General features: G+C 39.9%; 3 protein-coding genes across 3 annotated transcripts in view; 1 reads left to right on the top strand and 2 right to left on the bottom strand.

Moving 5' to 3' along the window:
* The window catches only part of fyco1a (FYVE and coiled-coil domain autophagy adaptor 1a), a 25,793-nt gene extending 23,606 nt beyond the window's left edge, over nucleotides 1-2,187 (bottom strand). The window contains exon 1 of the mRNA XM_036522569.1: nucleotides 2,136-2,187. The gene's annotated coding sequence lies outside the window, so the exon portion shown is untranslated. The remainder of the gene's footprint in view (nucleotides 1-2,135) is intronic.
* Nucleotides 2,188-4,982: 2,795 nt separating this feature from the next.
* Nucleotides 4,983-7,201, top strand: xcr1a.1 (chemokine (C motif) receptor 1a, duplicate 1). The gene is made up of 2 exons (XM_036522562.1): nucleotides 4,983-5,046; nucleotides 5,402-7,201. Exons 1-2 carry the CDS (start codon nucleotides 5,007-5,009, stop codon nucleotides 6,430-6,432), a joined length of 1,071 nt encoding a protein of 356 aa, XP_036378455.1. The 5' UTR covers nucleotides 4,983-5,006; the 3' UTR covers nucleotides 6,433-7,201.
* A 2,156-nt stretch (nucleotides 7,202-9,357) lies between these two features.
* The window catches only part of LOC118770759 (tripartite motif-containing protein 16-like), a 157,271-nt gene continuing 156,628 nt past the window's right edge, over nucleotides 9,358-10,000 (bottom strand). Inside the window, 2 exon segments of the mRNA XM_036518529.1 lie at nucleotides 9,358-9,654; nucleotides 9,656-9,861. Coding sequence (XP_036374422.1) covers nucleotides 9,358-9,654; nucleotides 9,656-9,861 — 503 coding nt within the window.

Raw genomic sequence — 10,000 nt, 5'->3', positions numbered from 1 at the left:
ATAGCCTTAAAAGACCTCATTTTATTAATTACTATGTTCGTTGAGGAATGTTAACTATCCTCGCCAAATGGCCAGTGCCTCTGGGGATAGGCATGTCCCCTATACATAACTGGTACCCCGTCTGAGGAAGACTAACATCCCCCTACAGCAGACAGCCATGAATAGGTTTATGACTGCAGTGCTGCAAATAGCTCTGTCCATACTCACTGAGAGTAAAACAAAGAACACTTATTCCTCATTTAACCTCACCTAAACCTGAAGTGAAAGAAGAACAGCACAAACAATACCCTTCGTAAAGGGCATCTGCACACAGTAGGTTCACACCCTGATGCAAGATTACAGAAATGCTAAAATACTGTAGAAGAATAACAGATGCTATGCAGACTCTCTGGTCTTTATTCTGTGTAGTTTGCCTCATGTACAGCACTAGGTTCATTGAATAGGATTTAAAAACAGCTTAGAATTCACATAATGAAAACCATTTTAACACACATTAATTCCATTGTGATACCACACTACATTCAGAGATCAAAGTATTTAGACTGATGCCCTCCCAAAATGGTTTCTAACCTAACAAAAATGAATCAAAACGGATTTCAATCACTTCAATCCAGTACTAATGCTGACTAGAGAGATCAAGTAGTACCTACCATAGAATATAGCATCTAATTTCATTTGATAATTACAGTTGCTTTTCAGGATAAATGCAATGATTTATTGTAAAATGCCATAGGCCTAATTACTTTTTACATGGCTGAATCTTCATTATTATGGTAAATGAATATGTGATATAAAGTTGCTGCTATAGCCTACTGCCCCCTTCATAAGTATTTGAAATGGCAGCGCCACCTAATCAATAATTAATAGCTTGCATAAGTGTACTGCCATCCACCTCGCTCAAATAAGCAGTATTTATTAACACCCTGCGCCATGAATACTGTAATCTGACGAGTTATACTCGCTCGGGTATTTCTTTATTTTACTGCATTATTAAATACATTGCACACACAATGCAGAATTGAATCACTCGTGTTATGCAGCATCATTTTGGGCATACAATTACACTGTAATTCTGCCCTGTCACACGTTGAGTAAGCAGTTTTTGCTTTTGAATCTACTGTTTGCACGGATAGTAAGGAGGGGTAACACTGGTATCATTGAGGTGACGTTCAATATATTCATATATATATCACACTGAAGTTGATATAAAAAGATCTAATGCTGCCATCAACGCAAACGGTGTCAGTATCAACCCAAACATGGTGAAATCAAACGTATGCGAAAGTAATTTTGTCGCTGACATCAAAGTCTTTAACAGCACGCTTTAAGATTGATTAATTCCCTTTTGCTGTTAGAAGGAATAAATCTCGATGCGCCTTCGAAAAGGCCAGTCCACGCACGCACACTTTCTCGGTGCGATCGATGTGCGGAAAGCGAGGTCGGAATCTGCGCTCCGAGGAAACGGGAAGCAGGCAAACGGAGACGCGCCCTGCGATATGCGGTTCCGCACTGTAACACAACTAGAAAGGACATAGACGTCAGCGTTTGTGCCATTTCACTTTCTGCGGGTTTAGAGAGGAGTCTCGCAAGGATCACTGTTATGACAACTCAGCGTGCCAAACAGTATATTTACATGTATATGCAAGCTATCGAAACGCCCTGTAAAGAATGGACTGATTTTTTTTTTTTTTTTTTTTTTTGTCTAAGGTAATAAGATTGAATCTGAAACAGAGCGATGACCTTTTTTTCTCACTTCAGAAAAAATAGTGCTGTTAATTATCTACATTCCAGAAAAAAGCGGAGCTGAAAGACTCCCATTTCACAAGAGCCTAGAAACAAGCACGGCCTTGTTAACATATAAAACATACATTTAGATAGCTGCCAGACTAGATTTAATAAATCAAAACATAACGGAGTCCTATGAATAATCTTAAACGAGTTGTAAAAATTGTCTGAAAGGACGTTGTTGACAGTGCCAATACACTAGTTGCTTAAATGTAACGTTAATGTAATAATACACATATATTGTTGGATCCCACATAACAAGTAAATACTTCCACGTGGTAACACGATGCTATACATACAAACACAATCACACAATAACATAAAAAGACAGAAAACAAACTTTGACATACTTAAAACTAGGTGATCCTGGGCAGTTGAGGTAGTTTACAAGTACACACTAACTTGCTACCAAAAAGGGGTGGCGATTAGTGTTTGATCGACATGTGGAAAACCAATTGAAAAGGGGAACATGGAAATTCTCAGTGAAGGACAGACTACGAAAAATATGTAGTCAGAGAGTTGGTCGCAGGCGTACCCTGAATCGACTGTAGGAGTTTAACAAGTTGTTTGCCATTGGAGTCGGAGCTGGGTAACCTGATCCTGGATCTGCTCTTGGGGCGTAGGTATGTGGAGCTAAACAGGGCATAGTTTGGTTGCAAGGTATTACAAAGTAAACAGAAATGTCATATGACTATTTTTTTCGTGAAGCCGCGATCCCAAAAGTGGACAGCGCTTAAACCTGATCCAAACCAGAAACTGCAGCCACAATAAATACGTGCACAACCATGCAGAATGATGTAACTTATTTTTTTGGAAATATATTTAAAGCCATCCGTTTGATTGCCCACTATTTCTGTGATGTATATTTTCGTTGCAGCCAACTTGTGCTGCCTACATAACCAAATACCCCTTACAATTTTGTTTTCTGAAACAATACGCAAAGTGTGTCAGACAGAAATGTGACATAGCCTACCTTCAAAAAGAAAACAAAACTTTCTAGCTCTAACTACAATTGACATGAAAGGCAATATTAAATAGTATACCTTGTATCTCGATTCGCGGTCTGTACGTTACAAAAATTTTAATCCGCATTTCAGATTTAGCCTACCTTGTTCTGCGGCTCTGTCATTGCAAGTGACAATTATCTGCTGGGGCTCAGTTTTAAATATTCGTCTTTCTGATTTATACACTGTGGACATCGGATGCGTTTCCTTTCGCAATGTTAGTTCCAATGACGAGTTATACTACTGATTGCAAATCCGATAGCGTGATAGTTTATGAGTTTATATTTAATGCTGATTCAGTCCCTTAATGCAGTCATGATTTTCCCCAAACATACTGTATTCTGCCATTGCAATAATGTTCACTGCGGAATGCATTCGGTGTGGAATAGATGATGCAAAAGGACGTGATCAATGAGATGGTGTTCATTAATTTTCGGAATAATCACGTGTAGCCGTAAAATATGTTCGTTGACTGTATCATCGATTGTATTTTTATCCCTTTATCAGCTGTGAAAACCCTTCCTGCCTCTTCAGAGCCCCTTCACAGGTTACAGGAGATGGACATAGAGCAGTCCATGCTAACCAGAGTTACCTCCTGTCTGCTGCAATAAGTGGTGTTTATTTTCGTTTTCTTGATAGTACGTCTTGGAAAAACAAGACCTCAAGGGGTTTATCCTTTCAATAAAAATTTCCGTTTCAATAAATAACTGTACTAATAGATCAAGCTCTTGTGTCCTGATACTGGATCAGCGCCCATGATTATCTATCATCTAGGATTATCTAACTGGACTGGATTAGGTTGTTTTAATTTTTGCTGCCGATTTCATCAGAGCAGGTGGCCCTTGAAAGGGATTTGTTCTGCACATGTCTGAGTATAAACAGGAGAATATATATGTATGTATTCACTTCAAGAACGTCTGACTGAATATGTGACCAAGAGCCTTCAATTTTTTGATAATTCCACATTGAAATGGAACATTAAGAAACTGGAATTACTTAAGTGATTTTAATGATTTCAAAAAACTTTCTGGTATCAACACGAATGTTGAAGAGTTCTATCAAATAAAGATGCATGTTTGCACGTGGACAAAGAACAGTGATTTGCTATCAAGGGCGTGTTTGTTTTTCTTGCAAAAACAAAAAGCCAAATCATTTCTAGTTTCAGAGGTCAAGAAAGCTGAAATGAAAGACTCCAATATTCCACTTTCACTTGTTTTTACAATCTGCAAAACAGTGCATGCATCTGGAGCACATTTCAATTCCTCAATTTCTATGCAATGCAGAATAAGTATATGCATTTTTCTTTTTGCAGCATGTCTCTTTGTCATGTTAGAAACTTGAACTTTGAAATACGAACTTTATCCTTCCTTAGCTGCTGACATGGGACACCCATGTTGTACCTATATTATTTTACAATAATTGTGACATGTGCTACATTACATTTTTGTCAATTAGCAGACACTCTTAACCTGAGCGACTTACATATAGGTTACATTTTTATTCACATTATCCATTCATACCACTGGATATTTACTGAGATAATTATAGGTCAAGTACCTTGCCCAAGGGTCCAGCAGGGAACCAAACAGGAACCTTTTGGTTATGAGCCCTGCTCCTTACTACTATTCTACACTGCTGCTCTATGTACTGTTCACTTAATGTTTGCTGCTGTTTTAAATGTTTTTAGAAAGGGAAACAACAGATAAATAAATGTCAATGGGTTGTTTTAGTATTTAGAGATCATTTATTTATTACAGTGACACCTCACAGTGAAGTCTGTGTGAGTCCAGCACAGAGTCCACAGACAGATGGAACGCACAGACAGGAAGGGGTCTCTTGTCTGGCAAGAAGCCTTGAGGTGATGTTTATGTACAATGTTGTAATTGTACATGTGTTGTACCTTGAGGTACAATGTTTATGTTTACCAGTGAAGGAAAAAAAGAAAAGTTTCCTGCTGAAGCTGACACTTTTTTTCACATTAGTGTATGTTTATTTTACCTGAGAGTGTGTGACTGTTTCCTCTTGTTTCTTTTAGGTTCTGCAATGTCAGCCTGTTGCCAAATGTTGGGCTTGTGCATCAGCCAGCTACCTGCGGTGACCTGAAGCACAATTGAAAAAAAAAGATCCCTGTAACAGATCCTCTTTCACTCGAGTCAATAGAAACTGTACCCTGTTTTTTGCCTTTTACAGCCCAGAAACACCAGCTCAAAACCATTTATGCCCATCACATCCAAGCAGAAGGACCAACCTTCAGGAGGTAGGAACCAACCTTATTTAATGTAGTGTTTGTCTGGGTTATTGAGTTTGCTCATTTCTCTGTGGTGTAATTTATAAATGTTTCCCGCATGTTCCAAGTGATGTACATATATAGTCCCACTGACGAGGAATCTGTATAGTTCAGGCACTTCTATTATTTACAATGAATGTTGGTCTGTTTCTTGGTCTTACCTCTTGTATTTTGTCTGTTAACACAAAAGAAGTCAATCAGCTTGTCTTCCTTTTTTAAATTAAGAATTTACCAGTATGAAGCCATTAAAATGATTATCATGTAAATACAACATTTAATCCAAATATCATAATTCATCACCAAATGTTTGTTTTGTTTTCAACAGAAACTTCACACAAAGACATGGGAGAAGAATCTACCACTCAATATTATGATATGGATTATGGTGATGAAATGTGTAATAAGAGTGGTGTGATCAAGTTTGGATCCATTGCAACCCCCATATTCTTCTCCGTGGTGATTGCACTGAGCCTCGTGGGAAACATTTTGGTTCTGGCAATCTTAGCGTTGTATGAAAACCTGCGATCGCTCACAAACACTTTCATCCTGAACCTGGCCTTGTCAGATTTGGTCTTCACCTTCGGGCTGCCGTTTTGGGCCTTTTATCACATGTGGGGCTGGACGCTCGGAGAACATGCCTGCAAGGCTGTGAATTTCATCTTTTTTACCGGCTTCTACAGCAGCATTGTCTTCCTGACCATGATGACCATCCATCGCTATCTGGCCGTGGTGCATCCGCTGTCCGACTTTGGCTTGAATAAGTGTTGTTACGGCATCACGACCTCCATCGTTATTTGGATAATGAGTTTCCTCGCGGCGGTTCCTGCCCTACTTTTCAGCGAAGTTCAAAAAGACGATCACGATCCCAGCGTTTTGCGCTGCGAATACAGAGATAAAACTTGGAAAATAGTTGGGATGTACATACAAAACGTGTTCTTCGTGCTTGCCTTTTCAGTGATTGCTTTCTGTTACATTCGCATTTTGGTAACAATACTTCGCTCAAGATCGCACTCAAGGTTCAGAACCGTGAAGCTAATTTTCGTCATCGTCGTGGTGTTTTTCGTGGGCTGGGCGCCGTACAATGCCACGGTATTTCTGAAATCGCTGACCGAGCTGAGTGTGAATGCGTTTACGGACTGCAGTGTCAGTACAGGGGTCGATTACAGCTTTTCCGTTTGTCGTCTGATCGCCTTCTCCCACTGCTGCCTCAACCCCGTGTTTTACGTTTTTGTTGGCGTGAAGTTCAGGAACCACTTGAAGATGATTCTGCACAGGGTTTTGCAGCGACAATCCAGCATCGAGCTGCAACCTCGTAGCAGCAGATATAACATCCACTCCCACGGCTCTATGTACTGAAAGCAGCATGTGATTCATACTCTGTAGCCTACCAATGCAATGCTCTAACCTGCTGATCAGATTTGACGGCAGTGTGACTTTTTTTAAAACCAAAAATTTGCCCATTCTGGTAGCTGGGTGGGTGGTATGTCATGGAGACTACTCAAAAGTTACTCAAAACTCAAAATTTATTTCCATTCAAATAAGTAAATGGATGAGAAGTAAAGTTTTTGATTAGGAGGTTTTTGACTTCAGCCCTGCTAAACCATGATGCCATCACCTCCAGGTACCATCGGTTTAAAAGATGTGCCTGTGGATACTTGCCCAGAGGTTTTTCTTTGTCTGTTTTCCTCACATCCATTTCATCTTTCACCCATAAAGTGCCAGTTGAAACAACTTGTCACCTCATAAATCATGAGATCACTTCACTTAGAATGGTTCAGTTGGTTTTGATTACTCTGGAGCCTCTTATAGGACACAGTCAAAAAAATAAACAGGCCATCCCATCAGTATCTTCAGTTTATTACCTTCTAGCGTCTTCATTTTACTAATCCTCAATTTACAGTGAGTTTACCTCGCCCAGAAATCCAGTTAATGTAAGGGTAGGAATTTCTAAACCGGGGGTAGTCTGAAGTTTGACAGATTGGGGGTGCAATTTAATAGGCCATGGATATGGATTGATAGATTGAAGGTCCGGATTAAAAATCAAATTTTACTTTTTGACCGTTTCCTCGAACAGGGTCCACACAATCCTTGCACACCCAGATCGACAGATGTGAACGCTCAAACAGCCGTGTGTGATCTACTGCTCCTATAGTGGCGTGAGACGGGAATTGTAACCATAACGTTGAGTCTCTCTGCATAACAGCATCTGCTAAGCAAACCTAATATAGTCTGTGCAGTACACTGTGCATTTGGGCTCGCTCTCAAGTCTGTCTGTCGTCCCTGGGGTGGCAGTGTACCATAGTGGTTAAGGAGCAGGACGTGCCATAATCAATGCAAAAAAAAAAAACTTGATGATTGATTTAAGTCGCACTGGATAAGAGCATCTGCTAAATGCCAATAATGTAATGTAACAACATCCTGGTGTGTTAAGTAGATCTGTATACAGATATGATTTTAAAGCAAAGCTACGATGTTAAAGACATAGCTCAGCAGGCATCAGAGGCTGTATATTTTGCTTACCACTAATTGGTATGATGAGTATGCTTATTGGCTGTGACCTGTGAAAAGAGCGAGCTTTGTGATCATGTGTTTTAGAATGTTCTTATTTCAATCCCTCACACTCATCAGTTGTAAATGTCTTTAATTTCACATTCCGGACGCTTGATTTTAGGCATTTTAATTTGCATTTAACACTTGCAGCATGCATTTTCATTTTGTCAGATTCCTCATTTAACATGTACTAATTAACTGTGTATAATAAATTGCATTAAAGACCTTGAAAGCTCATGCTTCTGGTTATTTCCTTCCTGGAGTAATAGACCCCCCAGGGTCCCAGGCTTGTGGGAGGCACTGCACTACAGTGGGAGATGTTTGTATGTGGAAAGCGGATAAGTGTGTGTTTGTTTATCACCTGGGCTAAGACTTCACCATGGTTAATAGTTAATGACAGTTAACCCAGAAGTAGTGTAAATAACATCATCAAGGAAAAGGTTTTTGTTCAAAGGGCAACAAGCCAGGCCATCCATCTGAATATCTCCTACAACACAGCTGGTGTATCATAATTTAATACTTACAATTTACACATATGTTAAAGTCAAGGAACTTCTCTCCTTTAAAACAACTTATACAGTACAAATGGAACAAATTCAATACAACTTTCAATGCAATTTTTATTTGTATGGCACTTTATTCAAAGGCCATTTACCACAAGGCAGCTTAACAGAGATCCTGTACCTCAATCCCCCAAAAGCAAGAGCAAGCTTAAGGAAACCATGGCAAGGAAAGGCTCCCTAGCTTAAGACAAAAACCTTGAGCAGAACCTGGTTCAAAGGGGAAACCCTCTGCCTCTGGTCTGTAATGGGCAGTCCATTTAGCTATAGGCCATTGGGTGAGTAGATTATATCAGTCTGTTGGGACTGGGATGGGAGTGTAGAGTGCAGGTATGTAGTGATGGGAGTGTAGAGTGTAGGTGTGTAGTGATGAGAAGCCATTAGTGAAGCAATGGCAGAAGATACTGGTAAATTCCTTGCATGACTGCAAGAGCACAACAAAAGGTACTACTTTATTGCATTAGTAGCTGTTGATAACATAAACAGAGTTAGTGCCACACATCTGGTACATACAATTCTGTATTTATTTTAGATTTTGTGGCAGATATTACAGTCAAATATACAAATCAAACTGTTTTCATTCAGAACAGCAACAGCCAAATGTTATCAGCACCCACCCACCCTTTCAAATATCATTTTAAACAGAAATGCTGTGTAGGTTTTCAGTCATCTTCTATATGGGGCCAGACTGCAACCAATTTCTTCCAACTGCTGCCTATTTGAGATGCATTTATCCTGACGTCCAGCAGAGGGCAGCAGGAGACTTCAAGTTAGGGTGCAGTGTTCATGTGCAATTATCGAAATACATTGAAAAGTTGGAAGTAAATAGACTTCAGCCTGTGTGTAGAAACTGGGCAGTACCGCAATGACCACGCCTTTTCAAACTCATTACCAGAGTGTGTCTACACTGTGATCTTGAGGACCAGGCAGCAAAGAATCAGAACCTGAAAAAAGCTACCAGTAAAATAAAACTCACCTCTGGTTTCTTTTGCATTGTGCAAAAGCACAGTCTAGTAGCAGGATGTACTTTTTTTCTTATCTTGTAAGAAAGATGCTTTTGAATTACATTTTCCTTCATGTTAGCAGACTTGAATTTTATGTTCTTACCTAAAATTTTGAAAATCTAATCAACAATACTGAATGGATTTCTCTCCACTTGATTAATGCAGTTTTATGGTAAACCAAAATCCAACCAAAACCCATGATAGAGGGGCTGAGTGGATGTGGTCTGGGCTCTGTGGAGGAAGGTCATTGTGTCAGAAATGCTGTAGAAGGACAGAGTTCCTGCACTGTGATCCAGGTACACTCCTATTCTGGTGGAGGAGTGGACAGGGATTTCAGTTTTCTCGCTTTTGTGCCAGGAAGAGCACCTAAAAGGAGACCAGTGCAAACTCCAGGACTTGTCATTATGTTGTAGACCACAGTCAGCATTCTCTCCTTTCCTGCTGACCTCTTTACCTGCCTATATCCACCCCAAAAATCCCACTCCACTCAGCCTCCCAGTAACAGCATCCAGACAGACCCTCTCTGCACAGCACTTGTTCCGTAGACTTATATCTCTCTGGATGATCAGGATATGATAAGGTCTCTGTAACACATGTCACCACTCTGTTCCCCTCAGAGAGACGGAGGTTTCCATGCGCTGTGTTGGGATCCAGTGTGAGCTGACAGTAATCTGAAAGAGGAAGAGCAAATATGAGAAGTAACCCACAACATTTCATTATCAACATTTTATCATTTTATATTTACATTATAATACATTATTTACACTTAGCAGATGCTCTTATCCAGAGTCGCTTACAGCTGTTACAGTT

This window comes from Megalops cyprinoides, chromosome 2 (assembly GCF_013368585.1).
Source record: "Megalops cyprinoides isolate fMegCyp1 chromosome 2, fMegCyp1.pri, whole genome shotgun sequence".
Classification (NCBI taxonomy): Eukaryota; Metazoa; Chordata; class Actinopteri; order Elopiformes; family Megalopidae; genus Megalops; species Megalops cyprinoides.
The sequence above is the reverse complement of the archived record's forward strand: the minus strand, read 5'-3'. Positions and strand labels throughout refer to the sequence as shown.

Bases quoted from the DNA above. Each gene is read 5' to 3' on its own strand.
- xcr1a.1 (XM_036522562.1), top strand. From the start codon at position 5,007: ATGCCCATCACATCCAAGCAGAAGGACCAACCTTCAGGAG. The intron at 5,047-5,401 runs GTAGGAACCAAC...TGTTTTCAACAG, and splicing joins GAAGGACCAACCTTCAGGAG to AAACTTCACACAAAGACATG.